The following is a 25,247-nucleotide window of genomic DNA, read 5'->3' on the forward strand; positions in this document are numbered from 1 at the left end:
TTGAAGCAAACTTCAAATGATTCATGAAATAAAGAATATATATATTTATTATCATTTCCGTATTCACGTAAAATGAAACATTGAAAATCTATAATAAACCGCCAATCTCATGCAATGATTGCTATCAATTTACTGGACAACATTCTGGTGATTGACATGTATAGTTTCATTACAGATTGTTGGACTAGGACACACATCTAAAATACAAATACAACAATGATGAATTTAGCAATATCTGAATTACAATGGGTGAATCTGGTGGTTGTGCAATATGTGATTATACCAAAATGTGACAAAATGATGGTTTGTATAATATGGCAAACATTGTTTATTGAAACAGTCAATTTGTATTAAAACAATAAATATTTAACTATTATATAAACCAATCTGAAATAAATGCAAATATTTATTTTGTGAATACAACTCAACAGAATTTGCATTGTTTTTGCAAATATAAACTCGAATGCATTGCCAACTTGAAATATTCAACAAGTACTTTTCTTGTCTTGAGCGCAATCGACTTGATTCAAGCAGTATAATTGATAAATGAATTTGGATATGGAAATCACCGACTCTGATATTAGAGTTGTTTCCAAGTGCATGGATCAAGTAGATGATAAAACATTCTTTAGTCCTGCCCTTTGGCGCCAGCGTAGAACACTTGCATCCACTACTTTAAAGTTGCACAATGCACACAAGGCAAGTTTTTGATTGCTATTGCAACCAGTCCATACAAATACCTCTGATCACCATTCAGTTTGTCTACTACTGTTTGAGTCTTGTGCTTGTCTGTATTAGCATTATATGTCCATGGTATCTGTTTATAGAACGAGTTTTGGAATTTGAATTAATCCGATTGTCATGCTTAACACCATTTAAAACAATATACATATTGAAACTGACCAAATGTATGGCTAAAGGTCTGTGACATTGGATGTGGAGAAGGTGCATTACTACAGATACTACTCAATGACACTCAGTTTACATACTTGGCTGGCGTGGACGCCGATTCGAATGTTCTGTCTGGATGCCACTACGCATGTCAGCCTTCAGAAATGGATCATGCCTACTTGAGAGAACTCCCCGTAGAGCTAGACCTGTTCCATGGTAAAATACTATAACATCCTGTTTGTGGTGTTTCCTATAGTTTAATAGATGGAAATTGCAGCAGCCACGTATTTATCCTGAAATGCTCTGTATTAGGATCGCTGGATCAACCAGATGAGCGATTTGTGGGATTTGATGCTATGACGTGTCTAGAAGTGTAAGTGGTATATTCCAAGCATTTATATATGGTTAGTTTTCATTATAAAATGCCAACTCATTTGATTGTGCGATTACTTTTAGAATAGAACATCTGGATCCCCCTGTCCTTGCGACATTTCCTGCAATTGTACTGGGATTATACCGACCCAGTCTGCTGATAGTATCTACTCCCAATGCAGAGTACAATGTATATTTTTCCGAATTGCAGTATGGAACTTCCAATTCAAAGTTTCGTCACGACGATCACCGATTTGAATGGGATCGTCCAGCGTTTCAAGAATGGTGTGTTAAAGCTCTGTGTATAATTTTCTTGTTTGAAATGCATGTCGGATCGTACTACTCAGCTTATTAATTCTTATAATAATGCATGAATATTAGGGCAACTACCATTGCAAGCAAGTATGGATACAATGTAACATTCACGGGAGTTGGTATAGAGCCTATGGATATCAGGAAAAAGATTCACGATGTTGGCTTTTGTTCACAATTTGCTATATTCTGCAAAAAAGAGGATGTATTGTTTCCATCACTGACTTTTGATTATTTTGCTCAACTGGGAGTATCTCCACCTCAAATCCGATTTGCACATGTGTCACGTACCACTTTTCCGTACTTTGAAGAGACTGGATTTACAGATGCAAACATTATTCAAGAGATACAAGATCGAGTGCCATATCTCATTACGCCTCCAAAAGATTCCTCTTGTTTAGTGATTCCTTCAGGCTCCATCATTGAAGTTGATGAACTCTGGAGCATGCTGCGAATTCGACAGATCTGCAAAACACGTACCAGATTGATCGATGCTCTTAGATCAACAAATGCAAACAAAATATTTGAGTTGTCTGCAGATGGTCAGAAAATAGCTGTCATGTATGAAGTTCCTGTAATCGAGTATACTCCATGGGTATCGCCAACTTCAACCGCGTCTATAGTTTCTGATGAAGAATTGGCTACAAGCTCAGATGATGACTGCAAAGAAGTAAAACAATTCAAGAATTTAAAACTGACTGATAAGGAACTGAATCCACAGCATAATCAAACACAATTTCAGCAACAGGAAGATCAGAGTACACAGACATGGGGTCAAATGTATGAGGATGTTTTAGCCGATACTGGAACATGGTAACATAATATTTTAAACTCGAAAACTCAATCAAAAACAATGCAAATTCTGTCGAGTTGTATTCACAAAATAAAATATTTGCATTTATTTCAGATTGGTTTATATAATAGTTAAATATTTATTGTTTTAATACAAATTGACTGTTTCAATAAACAATGTTTGCCATATTATACAAACCATCATTTTGTCACATTTTGGTATAATCACATATTGCACAACCACCAGATTCACCCATTGTAATTCAGATATTGCTAAACTCATCATTGTTGTATTTGTATTTTAGATGTGTGTCCTAGTCCAACAATCTGTAATGAAACTATACATGCCAATCACCAGAATGTTGTACAGTAAATTGATAGCAATCATTGCATGAGATTGGCGGTTTATTAGATTTTCAATGTTTCATTTTATGTGAATACAGAAATGAACAATATTACAAATCATGTAGTCGAGTGTGTGATCTAACTCGATTGTCGCGCATGAGTTGATGTAAAAATTACAATTTTACAAGTTGAATCGAGTAGAATCAACATGGAAGCCGAGGTTGATAATACGGATCAGATTCACACTACACAGGCTTTTGTCGATGATGAATCTGAAGCAATTTCATCTGAAGCAGGTATGCTACTGCTTTATTCGGTTGTGGTTGCATATCTTGTTTAGCAAATCATATTTATGAACTATGCACCACTGCATTGGCTTGCAGTTCTACAATGATAAACTACTAATGTTTTTATGAATGATAGCAGCTGTGTGTGCTGACAGTTCATGCGCTACTACGGCACTGTCTGTTCCTCTTGATGCAGCCAATGGTAACACTGCATCAATTTTGGAGTCTGAATCAACCACAACAGCAGTTGATGTGATTGAGACTCCTGTTGATGTGATTGAGGCTCCTGCTACTGTGATTGAAACTCCTGCTACTGTGAATCCTGCAACTTTAAACCAGGCACCAGCAAGTGCATGGAACCCTCTTGTTGCACTGGGTGCGAATGCTGCACAACAGAATCCGGCTCTGGCTCGAATGGTCATCCTTCGCCAACAACTTGTGCATAACCCCTTTGATGTAGATATATGGGCAGTATATCTGCGTGAAGCCGAGCATTGTGGAGATAAAGATATGGTCCGTCAGGCCTATAACGAGTTTCTAGAGCGTTTCCCTACTTCTGTAAGCAATTGCACGTTTGTTTTAAGCTGATCTGCCAACTTACAATCGCATTGGATTCGGCTCACATGTTATACTATCGGTTGATTTGTACACCATAGGCTCGCCACTGGATTCAGTTGGCTGAATTTGAGCGCAGACAGGAGGCTCATGATCGTATGGAAAAGGTCTTTTCTCGCTGCCTCCATTCTGTTCCGTCGGTTGCTCTTCACAAATTTTACATTAATTACATTTTGCAAGTTCATACTCCGCGGGATCCTGCATCCATTCAGGCACAGGAGTCAAACGACACCGTGATCAAGGCATTTGAGTATGTCTTGTCCAGTGTCGGAACGGATATTAAGTCTGGTTCAATTTGGCTCGATTATATTCATTTTGTAGAAAACATGCAGGTAGATTTTGGTGATTTGAGTCGACTATGTATTCATGATTGAGATGTGCATTAGATGGATGATGATTTGTGCATGGTTGAATTCAATTGCATTGTTTTTCATGAGTGTATATAGTTTCACTTTATGAACCCATTTGCTTTATCCTGATTATTTGGGATATTGGAAATAGTGTTGTGGCCAAGTTGAATTGTGTCTTTAATAATTGAATACAATGCCACCGTCTGTTAATATTCTTAATCATTAACTGTGAATTATTATATTTCGGGACTTTTGTTCAAGACCATATTCAACCCGACCATCCCAACAAAGCAATCTTTGTCTTTTTAAAGTGCTGGCTGCTGCATATTATATTAGTGCACAGGCTCCATCAAAACAAACATGCAACACTATTTATTTTTATGGAACTGATAATTGTTTATAAACTATTTTATCAATTCATTGTTTACATTTATCTTGTGGGCGGTTTTATAAAATAATATTTCATTTCAGGTGGCCTCAAACTATGAAGAGCAAAAGAAAATGGACCATCTTCGTAAAATCTATCATCGTGCTGTCCACACTCCGTTACTTGATGTCGAGCAAATATGGAAAGAGTATGATGCGTTTGAGAATAACCTTTCCAAGATCACGGTTCGTAAATTACGCTTTCAATGAAACTTTATGATTGCGTCTATTGGCCAAAGCTTGGGTGATCTATCTAGTGTGCTTGACAAATAGAAGCATTCATGGTGTTTATTTAGGCAAAGAAGCTTATTGCAGAAAAAGCTGCTGGTTACATGACTGCGCGTGCTGCTATTCGTGACATGAAGATTCTTACCGATCCAATGAGTGCATTAGAAAGAACATGGCTTGCTCGACCCCCCACTTGGGCTACACACGAAGTTCAGTTGGTAAGAATACTTTTTATGCTGACTCTACACTACAAGTTCTAGTGTGTTTTAACACAGATTGATGGCTATTTGAATGATTTTTGACGGATCGTGCTGGCAGTTGAGTTCTTGGAAGCGATATATTGCATGGGAGCAATCTAACCCACTTCATATCGAAAGTTCCGCTGTATTGCTTACACGCGTTGCATATGCGTTTAAAACAGCTCTGCTACAATTACAGTATTTTCCCGAATTATGGTACTGCAGTATTTTGGCTTGCATCACAGTACTGTGTTTTCAGTTGCTTATCAAATACCATTTAATTTGGTAATCTATATTCAGGTACGATGCTTGCAAATACATGAGCAATCTCGGTCATAACGAGGAGGCAAAAGAGTATCTAAAATCTGGCATTACAGTTAACCCCACAAGGTAATTGCTTTGAATGGCATTGCCGATTATAGTATCGACCAAAAAATCTAACCTTATTGTTTAATATCTAGTTTATTGCTCTCATTTACTCTTGTGGAGCTTCAAGAATCTCAAAAGTGCGATTTTAAAGAGATTCAAGTTACGTTGGACACTCTTCTTGTTAAACTAGACGAGTCTCATACGGAAATACACAAAAAATATGATGTGGAGCGGGAGGCTTTGCTTGCGCAGCTACGCGAGGCAGACAAAGTGGAGGGTGAGGATACTAACGAAACGACTTGGGATGGCGAACGTCGTGAGCGAGAGAGAGAGTTGGAAAAGGAGCGTAATCGTGAAGTGCAGGAGCGTGTTGAAAGCCGTAGAGCAAGAAAGGTAGCACAAATTAGCTGTGCTGTTGGACTGAGCTGGGTGATCTATATTCGTCTGGCTCGACGATATCAGGTATTGTAGACTTGTTACAAGTGACTGCATATGCATGCAGTGAGCAAATTTCACCCTAATTCTTTTATTCAACCGAACTTATAGAACATTAAAGCAGCCCGTGTCATCTTTAGTCGCGCAAGAAAGTCACCGTTGATTACGTATCATGTTTACGTTGCATCAGGTAGAGTACCTATAGTTACTCACTACACCTATACCATTTGATTTGGTATTTTAATGTCAATTTAATTCTGCAAATATTTCATTCCAGCATTGATGGAGTTTCATTTAAACAAGGATCCAGTAGTTGCAGGCAAGATTTTTGAACTTGGCATGAAAGTATTTTGTACTACAGATAATGTGGATGCAAGTGGCTACATTCTCCACTACATTGACTTTTTGATTGGGTTGAACGACGACAACAATACCCGTGCATTGTTTGAGCGCGCATTGGCTCTGTTGCCGTCTGAAAAAGCTCATGTAGTTTTATCAAAGTATGTTGATTATGAGATGCAATTTGGAGATTTGGGTATGCTACAAAAGGCCGAAAAGCGATATGAAGATTTGTATCCTCAAGGTATGTGTGATGGTTGAGGTTTTATATGTAATGTCGGTATTTTAGTAGTTTACCTTTGTTGTTTTAAATTTGGATAGAAAGCACCAATTCGTTGGAATCTGTGATACGAGTAGCCAATCGTTGGCGGTACTTTGACATAAATTACATTGGTGAACATGAGCTTGGAATTCCAGCATTGCGGACAGTAACTCGCGTACCACCGCCAGCAGCTACTTCCAAACCTACTCAATTTGCTGGATCCAACACCCCTACCCATGGAAAAAACCATCCTGTTTTGATGCTTGGATCATTTGAATCGTCTCGCTTTCCTCGGCCAGATTTATCAAAGTGGACCATGTATCGACCTGAACCCGGCACTGCAAAGGTGTTTGCTGCTAGTGGGGTGATCCAGCCACCCCCCAGATTGCAGGGTACACCTGGCCCAGACGGAGATGTTCCGCCTCCACAACCTGATTTTACTATTTCAGAATATTTAGCATCCTTTATGTCTAGTCTTCCTCAGAGCAATCACTTTGATGGCATGTATTGTGATATACTAGTATTTGCTGTCAAAACAATGTCGTGGATGACGATTTATTTACATTTAGTTTTATATTATGATTAGGCCCTATTGTCAATGTAGACGAAGTCTTACAAACAGTGTTTAAACTTCCACTTCCTATTCCGACCACAACACCCCAGATGGTTTCTATCCCACATGGACTTCCGATCGTATCCAACCGCGTAAGTTTTTGAAATATGATTTACAGCCGTATTCACGTAGAATGGAGCACTTGTATTATCTTGCAATATACAATGGTTAGACATTCATTGGTTTGCTACTGCAATGGACTGCTTCTTCAATAGACACAACATCCATGATGGACATCAGCCATTTCATGAGATTGGCTGTTTATTATGTGTCTCGATACTTTTAGTGATTGATTTACGTGAATACGGCTAATAGTATAGAATCAATGTCACTCACTATTTTTTAGACAAGAGGAATGGTTGGCCCAAAACGCCCTGTTCGATGGCAAGAAGGAGATGAAGCAGGTATGACTATCATTATTCAATGTATTTTATTTCTCGCATCAGCTCTGCTGACACTGTTTGAACTGTATGAAATAGGGCGGCAATACAAGGTTCCCAGATTCTGAATACAATAAAAGGATTTATTTTAGTACTGGATCAAGAGATGTGATTTAAAGTTTAATGCAGTCAGAATATCCGACATACCTGAGGGTTGCATGGACTGCATTTAGGATTGAATTGGCAGTCAATTTGGATATTTATCGCATCTGCTATCAAGTCACTATCGATTGGCTGTACTGTTCTCTATGATATAAAAAGTGTATGCGTTTTAGAACTCCCAGAAAGACTACTGCTTCTAATGGCCGGACTCATTTAGCTGCTGATCCCACTGTTGTCCAAAACAACTCTACTGCTGATCTATCTGAACATGATAAAAGTACCCATACTTCCAATAATAACAGCAGTGTCAAGAGCAAGGGTGATACATTTGTGTTTATATAAACCACTGGTGCGAGTTGTAGTAGTTTAATGTCTGACTTGTGTTTTATGTGTAATGAAATCTCAAGACAATGCCAAGGATCGTAGTTCAAGTATTTCTCGTATCTGTGCTTTAACCGACCGTCTACTCAACTCTGACCTGTCGGGAACGCCAGCAGCATACAGCAGACGTATCAACACTGCTAATCAGTTGCTTAAATTTCTTCTCACATGTCCTACAAACATCGATGTGCAGCCTGCAATTGCTGTATTGATTAATGGTGGGCGAGGATTACAGCCAATTGAAGTAATCTTTGATGAGCAACAGTATGTTTAAAATATGACTAGTTTTGCCTGGTTCACTGCGGACTGCCTTTGTTTTTGAGCCAAATTCGATTGGTATTGGCTTGAATCTCAATTTAAAGTTGTCGAATTAACACTAATCAACAACATTCCCACCAATCCAATAGTGCTCCAGATGCTTTTAAAATATTGATAGTTGAATGCATTGCAGCTGCCGTAACCACTATTAGGGGAAATCCTGCCATATTTTTTCGCTGGCTATTTGAACGTATCAACGCCCTTGACCGGACCAACGAATCATTCAACTGGCTCATGCAATCGTTAAAAGAAGTAATTGTGTTGTTTGTACTCGAGTTGAATTGTATTTAAAATGCACTTTAGATTGAAATTAACAAGCATTTTGTGTGATACGTTTAGACCATTCGACCTAGAACAGATCGTATCGGCAACTATGGATTTGGAAATTCAACAGTAATAGGCATTATTTCAAATCTTTTGCTGTTGACTCGTGATATGGATCCATCCATATCTTTCTTTCCTGTTATTGAAAATTTGAAAGTGATTGCAAACGAATACCCAGATATTTTCACGTCACAGTTTCCAGTTATCGTTGCAACTTTTATTGAGCAGTCTGCTGTTGAAAGTCTTACCAAACCTACTTTAGATAAAGTATGGGATGCAATCATAAGCTTTTGGCCATTTTGGACGAGCCACATTGCGTTTGGTCTGGTGCAGATTCATCATCAATCAAGTCTGATTGATCAGGGTCTTGCCAATTTGTGGCATGTTCAGTCTTCTGGATTAGAGTTTCAAAACGCATATTCTCTTGTGGTTGAGCTGGAATGTGCCCATGCCATTCTTTATTCACTTTATATGGCTAGTTTTCAATCCATCAATCCACAACTGGAGACTTTACTATCTACCGCAGATGGGAATTATTTCGATATGCTGGAAGCCACTAAACATTTACTATATCAGATCCAGCTTTTAAATGATGCTATTCAAGACTGCAGATTGACTACTACTTCTTTGCAAGTTATTTCGTTGTTTCAGGCTTGCTCTGAGCTTTGTCAGGCAGAACAGTTGGTCATTTGTCAAGACTTGATCATGCTTCTTGGTGGAAAATATTTGGAGCGTGCCACATTGTCATCTGGCTACGATGATGTGTTGGCTTGGATGAATTGCTCTATCGAGGTAGCGGATCATGTCAATACGGCTTCCTTTTGCACAAGATATTATTATTAGCTTACATATTTTACTTGCTTTTGGTGTATAGGTTTTATCTGCATCTTCAGATCCGATTATTGACCCCTATTTTATTGACATGTGCCTATACCCTTCCAACTCTGTTGTACTTTCTCACGTGAGAATTGGCTGCGTGGGTAGTTTGTCTTCCATGGAAATACTTTCGGACTTTATCCTTGTAGTACTTGAACGCTTGCGTTTATCTCATGCAGTGAGCCAGCCAGTATCATTTTCCAGTCCTGGCGAAGTTTTGGTAGAAACTTTTCATATAATGAGATATATGATCCAAGATTTTAATGGGATGGAAAATTTGAATGAGCCACGTTTAGTTGTAAACATGAATGATCTTCCTTACCCTCAGCCTGCTTTTATCGCTGGTATGGACTATCAAGTTTTGAGAAGATTATTTCAGCTGAATCTTTCAATTTGTTCTGCAAGTATCAATTCTGGTGTGCCTGGCTATCACTCATCGACAGTCTTTGTTTGGCTTTATGATATTTGGAGTATGGCATCGTCTACGGCTCACTTTTCTATGCAGTTGTGGTGGGACACGATGGATCTTAATATGATTATTATCTTGACAAATCTGGCAGCATCAAACAATTATTTTCTTCCTGCGTTAATGATATCTTCAGAGCAGATAAAAGCCGTACCATTTTGGCCATGTATTGATCGGCTGTTTCAGTTTATTCGCAACGTGTTTGACCTAAATGTCTACGACCGACAAATCATTGCCATGCATACTATTCACTCCATAATTTCAGACATTAGTACCAAAAACAAAATTGATACAGACGTATCTCAGAGCGGTGTACTGCAGCTTGTAGAAAGTACTCTTGTGTATTTCCTTGACTCCGCAGCCACTCAGTTTGACCCTTTTATACGTGTTGCCATTGCTGACATGTGGGAAGCGTATCTTGTTCCTTTCAAGTCAAATCGACGAGGTTACATAAATACAGCTTCGATTTTGACAAAATTCAAAGATCGACTAGATGATATTGACAAGGATGTAAGAAATGCGTATTGGAAAGTCATTCGACTGTTTGATCCGATTGACACACAGATGTGTCTGTCATCTTTGGAGGAACTTTCACAAAACTGTTCCGAGCATATTCAGTCGTTTAAGGTGATATTTGAATTCTTGTTATTATGCATGCAATAATGCTTGATAATGGACTAATTTTATGGGTTAATAAATATCTAGCTTGCGGTGATGGCTTCCCCGACATTTGTGACATTTAAACCACGCCATTTTCAATTGTTTTTGGCATATATGGGCACCAGTCAGTGCTTCCAACCTGCTGAAGAAGATGCGTTTTCTGAAATTGGGCTTGGGATGCAAACAAATGAATGGTTGATAAGAATGTTTCACACAAGCCAAGCCTTGCAGGTTTTGCGCTCCAACACTAATCCACCATGTAAGTTTTACTTTCTGATGGCTTGGTAGCTATTTTTTAATCGTGTATGTTTACAAAAATATTTTTGCTCATGTGGTTATGCCTATTTTTATAAATTGAATAGCTGAGGATATGCTGGCAGCCGCCTCACTTTCTCAGACAGCGCACATTTTTTGGGCTCAATGGGAGTGTGCTAGATTTTGTGTATTATCCAAGCTAAAAACTCCTATAGGTGGACCTCTTCAGGCAAGAAATATCATGCCGTGGATTGTGAATCTGTATTGTGTTTAATATATTAATATTTCTGTCGCTGGTGCGCTCAAATAGACTTTGGATGTATTTGATCGCACACTCCACCTTTACCAAAGCACGCTCAATGAGATGAAAGAAACTACATCAATTGGCTCAATTCAACTATTTGCCGTGGTACAGCGCCTTCGACATTTTTTGGAATTTCTTGACATATTCGAAATCCAAATCTTCAATGCGTCTCGTGGAAATTTCTCAATTCTTCCACTTGTATCAAAAGGATCTATGGCTTTTTTGCATACGAATAGGAGAGTTTGTGATGAGTGGTACGCACGTATTCGCATGCTTGTTGTTGAACTTTCTCATCAAATTGAGGCTGATAGTATTACTATTCGCCATGGATACAAGGTACATTTTTAAACATCATTTTAAGATTGTTTTGTATTCGAGTCAATATATTAATTGTGGGTATTACTCTGATTTGCTAGGCTCTTCGAGACAGAGTGTCGTATTTGAAATTGCGCACCGTAAAAGAGATTTCTGTTTGGGAAACTGCGTGTGCCTTTCTATTGGTTGCAATAAGTATGTGCATTGTTGTTATTTGCATGTTTGACCTGAAATGTATATTACTGACAGCATTTTAAACACGAATAGGTAGTGCTTTGCGCCGATCCAAAGATGCTGACGGTTTAATCGGTCTTGCACAATATTGGCGACGTGAAACACAGAATATTCAACCTCCGATTACAATCACAGGAGAAAATATTTACAAATGGATCTGCATTCAAGCCATTTTGGCCGAGGTAAATTTAAATGAGTAGCTTTTATTGCAATGCAACTTTTTACCAATACGAGTCAACTTTTCAACTATAGGGCAAATATGAAATGGCGCTTGATGAGTTACACAGCTTGGCTCAAAACCTCACAGATACTGAGAAGTCTGTCATCAAAGTGGATTTGCATAGTCTGATGCGAGAATGCTATTTTGAATTGGGTGATTGGAAATCTGCATGCCATCTTCTTAAAATACAATCAAACACCGATTTAAAGCATGATACAGATCGCATTTTCCGTTCTGATGGCATTGGTGCCGATGATATGATGCTGTCCAATCTTTCAGAGTTTGTCGACCCAGATACTTTTGAAAGCTCTGACAAAAGTATAAGCACTTTTCTACATCATGGGTTTGGCGTCTTGACTGAAAAGATACATTTGGATACGGCTATTGGACTTTTTTCTAAAACTGTCAATCATTCGGATATAATTCAACAAGCATCGGATTTATATCAGTCCATATATCCAATTGTGACTATAAACGAGTCTGATCGTGCTATTGTGCTTCTCGTGTTCTATCAAGTTTTGAATCATATTGCAGGAGATGGCCACACAGCAGAAATTACTGGAGCAGTACGATTTGGAGGAGCTCGAGCAAAGGATCGTATTCATCCCGAAAGTATATCATCCAAGCATCTTGGAAATTGGATCAAGCTACATATGCAAATGAAAGAAAACGAATCGTTTCAACGTACTCGCAAACGCGACCCTGATCTAGATGAGATTCGAGGTATACTAGCCAATTTAGCCCGCAAGGCATGCAACTTTGGTTTAGCAAATCGGCTTCTTGACTCGTCACAAAGTAATCTTACTGCCTCTGGAGCCATGCAAAACAATTTTAAACTTGCAAGACTGTTGTTTGAAGAAGGTCGCTCCAAGGATGCGACTTCTTTGCTACTGAATGTCATCAACACTCCAAACAGCATGCTTGACCCATCAGATTTTGAAATCAAAGCCAAATCGTGCATACTTATATCGAAATGGAACCGCTCTGTTCGACTGGATATTTCCGACTCGCAGATCAAACGAAATTTGGATTTGATTCTTCCTCACTCATCAGCTCCAGTCCCAATGTCCGAGTACTGGCTAAGTCATAATTTGCTTAAACGAGCAACTGAGCTATCACCAGACTATCCAAAATCTTGGTTTGCATTTGGAACATTTTGCTATCGCGTGGGTCGTCGCGCATTGGATAGCTTATCTAGCCGAGAAGTTCAATCTAATCTTATTCAAGACGATCTGCAGCAACTTCATACTTATCTTGATGAAATTGGGCATGAAGATATATTTGGTGTTGTTATTGCATCTCTTCTTGGAGATTTTGGCGAGTCGCTTCGTGACCACGCCGAACAAGACTGGCGTGCCAAGATTCGCTCGTCGTGTGAAGACTATGACCTGCATATCTCCTACATCCTACAAGTATTGGACGTGATTCGTGGGAAAATCTTTGAGTATTTTAACACAGCCGTTTCATGCTATTTCAAGTATTTACATGTTCACCATCATTCCAAAGCAGTAAAGTTTACTTTTGACCAATCTGCTACACATGATGGTAAAAAGGAAAGCAAGCGTCTTGGAGATACAATCACGACTACATTGCGTCTGATTCGACTATTTACCAAATTTGGTGCTGCATTTTACCAAACTTTTACAAAAGGGTTTGTTAGCACTCCAACATCGCAATGGGAAACGGTGATCCCACAGCTTTTTTCACGGCTTCACCATCCTGAACCCATTGTTCGCCAAGAAATTGCCAATCTGCTATGTCATATTGGGACATCATCACCACAATTGATCATGTATCCTGTTATTTTAGGGTCGAAACCCGAGACTCAACGATCTGAACTAGCACTTATTGGATACACCAAGGTGCTTTCTATTTTACGTACTAATAATGCTGAATTAGTGAGCCTTGTAACTGCCTGGGTTGACGAGCTACAGAAAATAACCGTGTTTTGGGAAGAATTATGGCTGATTGGACTCGAGCGTGTTCAGAGCGAAGTTCAAGGACGTGTGGAACGTCTTATTATTGATATACGTCGTATCAATTCAAACAAATCTCTTTCAAACATATCCCGCATGGAAGTTATGAAACGCAATGCCACCAGTGTGATGAAGCCGATCCTGTTTGCCATGGACAAACTAAACGAGCAGACTGTAGCCAATGGAGCAACTACAAGACATGAGCAACGTTTTATTGAGCATTTTGGAGAGATTATAGAAAATTCATTAAAAGTTTTGCGCGAGACTGCCAAGTTTGAGGATCCGAAAATTTTATTGAATAGCTTCAAAGAGGTATGGTCGATGCCTTGAATAGATGTATGCAGTATATACTATTGAGGTGTTTTGCTTATTAACCAATTGATGCTGTAGATTCACACCCAACTGATTAAATATGTTAGAAAAAACCAATCTATACAACTGGCTGACGTCAGTCCATATCTCGCTGGTATTTCCGGTTCATTGATTTCTATTCCTGGTCTCATGGATGAAAATGGAGCTCTTACTATTGCTGGATGTGAGCATGACTTGTTGATCATTCCCACCAAGACAAAACCCAAAAAAATCAAGTTTATTGCAAGCAATGGTCGCTCCTATTCATATCTGCTTAAAGGACTAGAGGACTTGCATTTGGATGAGCGCATTCAGCAATTTATTTTGGCTGTCAATTATTTGTTGAAAGGTGATCGTCTAACCCGATCTCGCAACCTCAGTGCTCGCAGCTTTGCAGTAGTTCCTCTAGGTGACAATTTTGGCATGATTCAATGGATTGAGGATGCTGTAGGCTTGTTTTCAATCTATCGCAAATGGCAACAACGAGAGCATTTAGTCAAAACGTTGCAACACAAGGAAGGAACACCAGAAATTCCACCACCTATGCGACCCCACGATATATTTGCTGCTAAAGCTGCCAAGGCACTATCTGCTCATGGGATTAAGGAAGGAACGCCTAGAAAAAATTGGCCCATAGAAGTATTGAGGGATGTTTTTACTGAGCTTGAACGCGAAACTCCTTCTGACCTCATTGCAAAAGAACTGTGGTCATCATCCGATTCTAGCTTGGCTTGGTGGCAAAAAACAAAAGGGCTAGCAAGATCAGCGGCAGTCATGTCTATTGTTGGATATGTAATTGGACTTGGTGACCGACATCTTGATAATATTTTGATTGATGTGGGGCATGGAGAACTGGCGCATATTGATTTCAATGTATGTTTTGAAAAGGGGCGGAGTTTGCGTATTCCAGAAACAGTCCCTTTTCGTCTTACTCAAAATTTGGTAGGAGCACTTGGTCCAACAGGAACAGACGGTCTATTCCGTATTGCGTGCGAGCAAGTGTTTCGTGTAATGCGAAATAATCGAGAGATTCTTTTGACTCTACTCGAAGCATTCATTTATGATCCGCTTGTTGATTGGACGCATAATACCAAATCGCAACATGAAAAGTCGCTGATGAATTTGAATGCACTCACCGGTATCATGTCTTCGCGGATCATTGAAATGAAAGGACTGCTCATGGACAACTTTCAAAAATTGGACGACTCACTTGATCTACTTGTTAAACAGATTGATCTTATGGCAGCTGTCATTAGTGATGGGTCCAATCTTGTGTGTGACGTTTCTATTCCCGAACAAAATCAATCTGAGGCGAGTGAAGCTCGAGAAGTTCCTGATGCTATTGCCAATCAGTTTACGGATGCAAAAAACCTTTTGGACCGTCTTTATCACAACTATTCCGATTACCATGCTAAGCATGTGCATATATTGTCAGGATTGGAGGTAAACTACTGTATTTATTTTTGTATTTTATTCCAATTATTAAATACTAATTATTTATGCTTTAGGATTTCATTTTACATACTGGACCTCAATTGAAAAGTTTATTGGATGGGTTTGCTGTCAATGATATGTATACGCCTTCAACGTCTTTACCCGTTTCTGGTAAAATGCACGAGTCTTACCAGCAGCTCAATCAAAATTTATCATCATGCATTACCAATTCATTGTCACTTCACTCTGATACAATGGCAAATCTAAAACACTATCGCACACTACTTGCCTCGCATAGTAGCTTAATTCTTCAGCAGGATTCTGCGCGAGATTGGTCATTGAATCTCAAGAAACTAATTGATAGTGACTTTGCTTTACCAACATGTATGAATTTGGCACAACACCTGCCAAATTTAGATACTGAAAAGTCCATGTCAGTCAACATATTTGCCATGAAAATGTTTAAAAGCCTTGATGACCGACAAATTCGTTTGAAATCCCTTAAGCCATATTGCGATCGTGTCTTTTCAAATGACGCAGTTTCTACTGTTTTAAATTCAACGATTCAAATAGTTTTTGACTGCAATACTCACTCAAGGCAGCTGCTGGTAGATGTTGCCGGCGTGATGGTACTTTCCGAAACTGTCCGTATTTTGTTTGATCGAACTGGTGATGGATTGTTATTTTCATTTGACAATGAGCTTTCTAATCTTAAAGAGTTTATTGAGCCTGCACTTTCTGAGATACCACTGACTACTGAAGATCTGGATACTATTTTGATTACTCCAACAATAGAGTGTATTTTGAGCGGTTTAAAAGGTGGGTATTGTTGTGGCCTGGCTAGCTTAATTGATTATCTAATGATTCACATATATGGTATATTTAGATCTTGGAAAAACTGTTGGCTTTATGCCATGTGGTGTGGATCAAATTGATCTGTCATTACTGAATCATATTGCTACTACTGCTCGAACCGTTTGGCTATTTCTTGAAAGTCTGACGCAAAATATCATTTGTTCTGCGTTGAAATCGATTGTTTTGTGTGCAAGTGGCATCGATGCTTTAATTGGATTTGCTGCACAATTAGATGAGCTTTCTCTGACGGAAATCTGTAACTCGACATGTGACAAAATTAAAAATACAAAACTCCAACAGATGGTTAGTTGTGGAAATGGTGACATGTGTGCAATATATATGCTTACAAATACCATTACTCATGCGATTGTATTTAGCACAATATTATGTCAGAATTAGAAGCGGTTGCTTTTGAACATGGTGGTCTGGTAAATCAGTGCTTTGAACAACTTCAGCTTTTTCTAAAATACATGCGTGATACGCTTGCTGCACCTATTTCTGCTTTAATACCCTTGCAGTCCTTTTCCGATTTAATCACTTTGCATGTTATTTCGGTAAGTACCATCACACGTGTCTTATTTTGACAATAATCAATTATACTATGACTGAGTAGTGACTGTTTTGTCAAATACAGTTGTTTTCTGTTTCCATCAGTTGTTCCGTTGCATACAGCTCTAGCATTCAATTTGAAGTCGATGACCCAACGGCCGAATCTCTGGACATTGACGGCATTGCCAATATTCTTCGAAAAAACTCTGAATTTAAGCCGTTCCTCGCCAAACAACATATTTTTGAGCAGTTTGTTATTCGAGAGGTTATTTCAAATCCGACAGAAACACTCATCAACAGCATGATGGGTGCATTTTTAAAAAAATATAGCACAATAGACGTTAGCAAACCTTTAGAATCAAGACAGTTTCTGGATGACACAGGACTCGAGTCTGTCGATCGCGTACGCAGATTGGTCAATTTTCAACTTGCACATGATGACATTGAACTAAAACAGATTAATATGGTAGCTACACATATTGTCTGTTTTGGATTTGCAAAAGTACGGCAAAATATGATCTTTTGGACGCGCGAGATTGCAGATGAGCAATCCAATCAACTCCAGAAAGCAAGGTCCGCATTTGAACGCTATACATTTTTCCATAGCCGGGCTTTAAAGTCTTCTCATCATACCGAAGCATCTTTTTCTTCTAATGAGGTAAATTTTACTTTGCTGTCATGTGTGCCCATATCCCGATAGTCATTTGAAATTCATTGGCATCTATTTATTTGGTAATATGTAGATCTTTGAGAAATTACAAAACAATTTGATACAGCTTACTACTGAAAAGTCAGTATTGGAGGATATTCGTATTCAAGCTATGAACATGGACCAAGAGATTATTTCCATGCCACACATTTGGAATAACCCTCCTGCTGGTAACTTAAGTCTTGACGATTTTGCTATTCAATCACAGAACCGTGGCAAATTTTTATCGCAGCTCCAATCTCAGGTATGCAATCTTCAGGGTGGATGATGTGTGGTTTGATAACGGTGTTTGCTTACCATTAAATGTAAATACTGTGACTGCTAGCAAAAAATGTTTTGGAAGATGTGCGAAGGAATCACACATTTTGAGTCTTTTAGAACCCCTACAGATACTTGTAAAAGCAACGAGCATGCCGCAACACAAGCGGTCCGACATATTGCAAAGTTGGCCGACGAGATTCTATTGATTCGCAAGTATGGGCACTGTAAATCTCAGCTGCGGTCAGAAAAGGTAAAACGAAATTTCCTTAAAGTATATATTTGCATGTTTTAGAATGACAAACGACTCTTGCATTTTGTTGTATTACATTAGATTGATATCGAGAGAAAAATCATGTGCGATCTTGGTGTGGATGCAACTCTTCAGTTTAAAGCTGTATTGAAAAATATAGACCCTATTCTACGTATCACTCCACAGATACTGAAACTAGGAAATATGATTCCTCAGTCAGCTAGTCTAGTAACTATCATCAAAGTAAGTATTGTATATTTAGTGGGTATATAAACTGAAACCAATCATGCAACAGCTGAGCTGATTGATTCACATATCTTACAGAACCTTCACAAGACATGGCACTCATTGAGTGAAAAGCCATCAAAGCTTACATCTGCTTGTCAAGCTGATCCTTCTGTCGAGTTGGATGTTGAATTAATGGTAAGGGTTTAATTGATGTGAGAACGTGTACCACATATTGCTTGACCTAATCAGTTGAATTTATACTATTTAGCGGGTGACTGCCAAAGATTTCAAGGAAAATGCTCAGTTGGTATTTGATGGTTTATTTTCTTTGGTAGAAATACCAGAGTTTACGTTGGATATGGATACTTTAGATACACCCTCCATCAATACTCTTAAAATCTCGTCACCCATGGGAGAAGCTGGTGACGGTGCCATTGCTGAAATCGATGCTGCCGTGCTTGGATTTCAAGCTGCATCGCTTATGCTGGATCAAGAAACCATTGAAGCTGCTCCATTGTCACAGGAATTTGCCGACGAGCAAATCGAACTACAGACCGAGTTTCAACAACAGCCTGGAACGTTTAGATTCAATCGAGGTATGTCTACTATTGGAAAATGTTGATTTTTTGGTACAACACAAAGTTGGACTTGACTGTAATTATTAAACTCATTGAATATCGAAATTGATTTGTTTATTAAATTTTTATAGAACAAGCACGGAATGCGTATGCAGTCAATGTTCTTAAAAAGATTCGACTAAAGCTGGAAGGTCGTGAAAGTGATTTCAAAAGTAGATTATCTGTTCCTGATCACGTTGAGCAGATTATCAAAGAAGCTACAAACAAAGACAACCTTGCATCCATGTATGAGGGATGGATGAGCTGGATTTAAATCTATTTGGTACAGTTTGAAATATAAACTATAGAGGAATCGAATGTACTTTATTGATCTTGAACACTTTTAATCGATTGGTGTTGAAATATGGTTGTGCCAAAACCATGCAGTCACGAAAGCATGATGCTGTTGGACAACTGGACCAACTAAGCTAACCAAACAAGATTTATTTCCCTTGTTATTATGAATGGTTCTTGCAATACTATCAGCTGTCATCTATCAATGATTTAATAAACATTTTTCAACCAACGCTACTACCAATTGTTTTCGACTCTACAAACTCATCTTTGTTATATTCCAAATCTCGTATGCGTTTGCATTTTAGTTAAAAGAACAAAGATTGCATGTTTCGGGAATGCAACTGCTGCTCATTATGCACGTTGGCACTATTATTTAGTATTGCGTTTACATGAACATGGCTGTAAAGATTGTTCTGGCTAAGACTAATGGTTAGTGGTATAGGAAGAGCACCAAATGATACCGTTTTTGATTAATATGAAGGAGCTACACAGACCTTCTGAATGCATAACGTAATCCAAGATTTGATATAAAAATGTTTTTTGAAATTTTGTATTATTTTATATTAGTTAAGCTTGGCATCACTCCATAGGTTGTTCCCTATAACCTATTGTGAAGGCGACGAGTATATAGATTTATGGCTACGAGAATTTTAGAGCTGTGCCATTTAATGGAAATAGTATCGCTAATGTTTATCTAGCTATTCCTGGTTGTTTGAAGCTGGACTACTTTTGAAAACAGGCAGCCATTTATGCTCAGGAATGGCACTTGCCCAGGCTAAATTTAAATGTGTATCGTCACAAATAATGTTCAAAAATCAACAGTTAGCATTGGATACGAACCCAAATTTGATAAACTATCATCATCTAGTCTTACAAGGAGTTGGCAATTGGATTGACGACATGACTTGTCGGATAACATCCAAATCCGCTATTAGCATCATACAACAGTAGAAACATGTTAGCATTCGTCTATTATTATTATTATAGATATCATGACTACATTTACAGCCGTATTCACGTAAAATGGGCCACTAAATAAGGATGCTGGTGTGTATTAAACAGCCAATCTCATGACATTTACTGGTCAACATTGTATTTTTAAACTCCTTGACAAAGTTTACTGAGTTCGTATTCGTTTTTGTATAAAAACTAAACAGATGTTACAACTGCAATTTAGTCAATTCCACACTTGTTCAATCTAAAACTTTCCAGACCAAACATTATGATATTGAGTGATTGATATGGAAACAACAGTTGCACTACTGAGACGTGCGATCATTGTTGTTGAACTAGAACGCGAACGTATCTGAGATTAGAATACAGGAATGATGAGTTGAGAACATCATAACTTGATATCTGGATTGAAATGAATGAATCTGGTGATTGTGCAATGCAAGAACAAGAAAGGGAATGATTTGCATAATATGAATATTGTATCTGAAGAATCGAGTGACAATTTGTAGTAGGAAAGCAATGAACATTCAATTATTATCTCAAAGTCTTGGTTGAAGGATGAATACAAATGTTACATTTTGAATACAGCTGTAGCTCAAGAGCACAAACCTGCTGGAATATCATGGGATGGATGGCTCTCCAATTCTAACGGAAGTGGTGCTTGCTGGTAATCTGCTGGATCATAAACCGAACTCTCGTCAATTATCGATTCATATTCATTGGCATTTTGATCCAAACAAGTGTCAGGACCGTCTTGATCATCCTCAAGTATCATATATCCACTAGCAAGATTATCAATGGCACTAGTGCTATCGAAACTAGCTTCAGTGGCAGGATGTCGAGTGTCTGAACCGACAGCATCATTCCAAGATTGCACATTATTACTGTCTGCCAGCCGTATTTGTGGAGTGATAGAATCAAGCTCTGCGGATTCATGATGGGTCGGAGCTGCTGCGAGCATATTGCAACTGAGTTACAGATATTCACGTAAAATGTAACATTTGTATTCATCCTTCAACCAAGACTTTGAGATAATAATTGAATATTCATTGCTTTCCTATTACAAATTGTCACTCGATTCTTCAGATACAATATTCATATTATGCAAATCATTCCCTTTCTTGTTCTTGCGTTGCACAATCATCAGATTCATTCATTTCAATCCAGATATCAAGTTATGATGTTCTCAACTCATCATTGCTGTATTCTAATCTCAGATACGTTCGCGTTCTAGTTCAACAACAATGATCGCACGTCTCAGTAGTGCAACTGTTGTTTCCATATCAATCACTCAATATCATAATGTTTGGTCTGGAAAGTTTTAGATTGAACAAGTGTGGAATTGACTAAATTGCAGTTGTAACATCTGTTTAGTTTTTATACAAAAACGAATACGAACTCAGTAAACTTTGTCAAGGAGTTTAAAAACACAATGTTGACCAGTAAATGTCATGAGATTGGCTGTTTAATACACACCAGCATCCTTATTTAGTGGCCCATTTTACGTGAATACGGCTGTAGTATCAAGAGCAGGAAATAACTCAATTAAAATCTACAGGTTTATATTAATGCTCTTGGCTGTTCTGCTGGCTAATAAAATTCTGGCACTAGATTTGCAAGTGCATCAACAATAATTTTTATTAAACTGCATTATGATAAAAATAATAAGCCAGTCCTATCATTTTACAATCAGCACTGACTTTCTATGACATTAGTCTGGGTTTCGCGACTTTGGCATCCCAAAATCAAAAGCTTGTATTATCATGCACTCGACATTGTTTGCAAACATCTTTAAATACAATCAATAAAAGCTTCCTTTATTCTCCCTCACTAATCAATTTCAAAGTTGACAGTTACAGGTCGTCAATCAATCATATATTACGTATATGACCATGTCAGAGCCCATTTCTCCATCTCGAACAGCTCTCCCGCCTTCTCAATCTGCTGGTCGTGTTCTTACACATCATACAATGCACTCGATTCTACAGCACGGCCAATTTGGATACAAAGATGAGCGAATAGATCTTTCTAATATCCCGCATTACTTTAAGAATATGATTGTGGAGCAATCTATAGCCAAATTAAAGGATTATGAGCCTGTTATAGTTAGTGCAAGGTCTGATTTCAAATGTAGTATCCTTGATACCAAGATCGTTGCTAATGAAAAGAAACGCCTTCAGGTAAACTATTTTAGCCTATAATGCAAATCATTTCAGAAAATAGTCTTGTTACTGCTAATGAAGCAGTTTGAAAATACTGCTGTCAAGCCTATATACATGCTATTGAATTAGCTTAATATTTTTGTAGTTTATTATTGGGTTGCTGTTCGTGTCCAAAAGATATTGCTTTTAAACACTATAAATGCTTGATTATTGTGCACTGAGGTTTCTCTTTATTACTTGTATAATTGAATTGTATCTCAACTGCAGGATGTTTACAAGTGTGGCTTTTTGTCAGATCCAAAAGAGTTGTATTGCCCCTTAGGTAAGTCCAATTTGATATCCATCAGTTGTTATCGAGGTTCGGTCAAACTTTATCTCCACATATGCCATGATTCTAACATCACGTATTTAGGCGATCCCATTTTGGATACCGAGTTGCTGTTATATAAACGGCTGAATATCGATCCTTCCACAGTATACAAGTACGTCGCCTATATACAACTTAGATCTCATGAAAATGCTTGCTTGGAGCGGAACCAAGGATTCTGACATTTAAACCGATTCTAATTCTTTAGAAAAAGCAGCCAGCAATTCGATGAGTATAAAAAGGATGCATTTTTTAAAACTGGCGCCAAGCACCAGCAAAAGTTTCGAGGTAAACCATACTCAGACTATTGCATTATATGCTGAACCACTGACAATTTCCAGACAAACACTAATTTGATCAATGATAATACTCAAGATGTTCCAAAAAACCACACTAACGGATTTAAATATATCAAAGAAAAGCTGGCAAAATCCAATCTTACTGTCAATTCCGTCAAGGTATGTGAGATTGTCTTTTAGGCACGAAATCTTTAAATTCGTGTTTGTGTTGATATCTACTTACATGGAGAAATTGCAGTTTGGAGTTCCCTTTTCAACAGTGTGCGAGCCTGATAGTCGAATACATACATATGATGTAAAGGACATCTCTCCAGATACGAATGCAGTTGTTAAAGGTTTGAACGATTGCTACAGTATGTTTTGAAAATGATATATTGCAACGCAACAGACTGATACTATTGTTTCGCTGCTGTTTTGTAGTAAATTGGAACAACTTGGAAATTGATATGGATCGTCAGGGATATTTTGGAAACCTGCTGTTACGACACGAGCGGGCTACTAGTGCACAAAGTAGACCAACTATGCATGCATATCCGTTTGCTTTATAATCAAAACATTTTAAATTTACTCAGTTTTAAACTTGTGTAGACACCGATCGATGTGGCCAAGATCAAAGAAATCGAGACATATTTCAAGATAGAGATTCTTTAAAAGCAAACGAGGATAGACGCAAAACAACGTACGTAATCCATAGGGTTTGATGAATCTTTTAAACTTTGCAATACTAATATCTGCATTACATATTTTCTACTGTGATTTTTTAATTGACATTGCACGCCTATTAACGATAAAATAGAACCGAAAGTAAGTACGAGTTCTAGTCTGGCATCATTTAATATCCTTGGTAGAAATTAAAGTTGTTGACATTTCTTAATTGGCTCAATATAGACAAGACTTTAAATCTACCCATCTACAAGCATTCTCAGATAAAACTAACATCAAAGCAGATTGAAGGAGTTCTTGGAATTCAATCTGTCAATCAAACAGCCGCTACGACAGAAAAGGTGAAATTTCAACTGTATATTGAAATGGTTTTCATCCATTCATACTACTTGAATCTGTGTCATTGTATCAAACCAATAACAACGTGGCCGACTATCTATTCAAACCATTTGCTAGTTTTTCACTACACGAGATAATTTTTATGAACAGCGACAACGCCTTACGCATCTTTTGCAAGATGATCTAACCAGGTAATTTTGCAAGCAACAAAGAGTTTTAGTTGATACTTTTAGATTGACAATGCGTAAATATAGATTGCACATGGAACGGAAAACCTCGTTTGAGCGAAAAGTCAAGGCATTCGAATTGTCCAAGGTAATGAAGCTCAGATGATTGTGTGATTTTGTATACTTTATCACTTACCTAGTCTATATTGATCACGATCCAGTACGAAAAAAGTATTGATGGCATTAATGACATGCGGCAAAAGGCTGCAGAAGAGCGCCGGAAAGAGAAAATAGAGATTCTTTTGGCACACCCATGGTACAATGAGCTTATCAAAAAAGTTGTCGTTATGAACGGAGTGCGACGCAAAGTCACTCAATACGAATCTGTACTACTTGGAAGACTAAAGCGGTATGTTTTAGAAATGGCGGTTAATTTTAAAAATCTCGCTGATCTGGTTTATTGTAAATCAGCGCATGTATGATTTTATGACAAGTTGCATTGAATCTGTTTGACTGCAACCACTAACATTTTTAAAATAGTATTATTGCGGACCAAATTTCTTTCAACAAGGCTGTTTTTGTACAACTCATGCGAGTGCTTCCTACAAGAGAGTTTGTTAAAGATGAGGTGCAGCGTATAATCCGATTCGTGAAACAGCACGAAAATATAGCTGAACGTGATTATTTAGAAGCAGTAGAATTGGCTGGTCATCCAATTTCGTCTTCCATGGTAGAAAAACATACTGTTCAATAAATTGCATTAGTCCATAAAAGGAAAATAAACTTTTTTGAAATGTATTATCTGATATATACGACCGCTGGTTGTGTTGCCACCCAACTCGTCCAATTCCTTTATTGCAACTGGATTCATATAAAATAAAACACTAGATAAGAACTGAATGTGTTTTTGGCGCTTTATTTAGTACTCCATGTTACATGAATACATCTGTAATGATAATAAAGCGATTTTGATATCATCTCATTACTGATTAACCTTGT

General features: G+C 38.0%; 5 protein-coding genes across 5 annotated transcripts; 4 read left to right on the forward strand and 1 right to left on the reverse strand.

Moving 5' to 3' along the window:
• Positions 1-546: 546 nt before the first annotated feature.
• Positions 547-2,392, forward strand: BATDEDRAFT_21841 (uncharacterized protein; the record flags this gene model as incomplete). Its single annotated transcript, XM_006675331.1, has 5 exons — positions 547-609; positions 921-1,107; positions 1,156-1,264; positions 1,348-1,548; positions 1,645-2,392. 5 exons carry the CDS (start codon positions 547-549, stop codon positions 2,390-2,392), a joined length of 1,308 nt encoding a protein of 435 aa, XP_006675394.1.
• An 11,054-nt stretch (positions 2,393-13,446) lies between these two features.
• Positions 13,447-14,076, forward strand: BATDEDRAFT_9259 (uncharacterized protein; the record flags this gene model as incomplete). The annotated part of the gene is made up of 1 exon (XM_006675033.1): positions 13,447-14,076. A coding segment is annotated over one exon (630 nt), but the record flags the coding sequence as incomplete, so codon positions are not given.
• A 351-nt stretch (positions 14,077-14,427) lies between these two features.
• BATDEDRAFT_3972 (uncharacterized protein) lies at positions 14,428-15,177 on the forward strand (the record flags this gene model as incomplete). The annotated part of the gene is made up of 2 exons (XM_006674843.1): positions 14,428-14,592; positions 14,680-15,177. Coding segments are annotated over 2 exons (663 nt in total), but the record flags the coding sequence as incomplete, so codon positions are not given.
• A 4,818-nt stretch (positions 15,178-19,995) lies between these two features.
• Positions 19,996-21,212, reverse strand: BATDEDRAFT_21843 (uncharacterized protein; the record flags this gene model as incomplete). The annotated part of the gene is made up of 3 exons (XM_006675332.1): positions 19,996-20,072; positions 20,172-20,225; positions 20,861-21,212. The coding sequence occupies 3 exons, from the start codon at positions 21,210-21,212 to the stop codon at positions 19,996-19,998; spliced, it is 483 nt and encodes a 160-aa protein (XP_006675395.1).
• Positions 21,213-22,137: 925 nt separating this feature from the next.
• BATDEDRAFT_21844 (uncharacterized protein) lies at positions 22,138-25,002 on the forward strand (the record flags this gene model as incomplete). The annotated part of the gene is made up of 14 exons (XM_006675333.1): positions 22,138-22,431; positions 22,681-22,735; positions 22,826-22,895; positions 22,989-23,068; positions 23,156-23,238; positions 23,309-23,414; positions 23,500-23,589; positions 23,668-23,758; positions 23,876-23,883; positions 23,968-24,083; positions 24,199-24,272; positions 24,336-24,396; positions 24,449-24,657; positions 24,789-25,002. The coding sequence occupies 14 exons, from the start codon at positions 22,138-22,140 to the stop codon at positions 25,000-25,002; spliced, it is 1,551 nt and encodes a 516-aa protein (XP_006675396.1).
• Positions 25,003-25,247: the final 245 nt, after the last annotated feature.

The sequence above is a fragment of the Batrachochytrium dendrobatidis genome (assembly GCF_000203795.2).
Source record: "Batrachochytrium dendrobatidis JAM81 unplaced genomic scaffold BATDEscaffold_1, whole genome shotgun sequence".
In the NCBI taxonomy this organism is placed as follows: domain Eukaryota; kingdom Fungi; phylum Chytridiomycota; class Chytridiomycetes; order Rhizophydiales; genus Batrachochytrium; species Batrachochytrium dendrobatidis.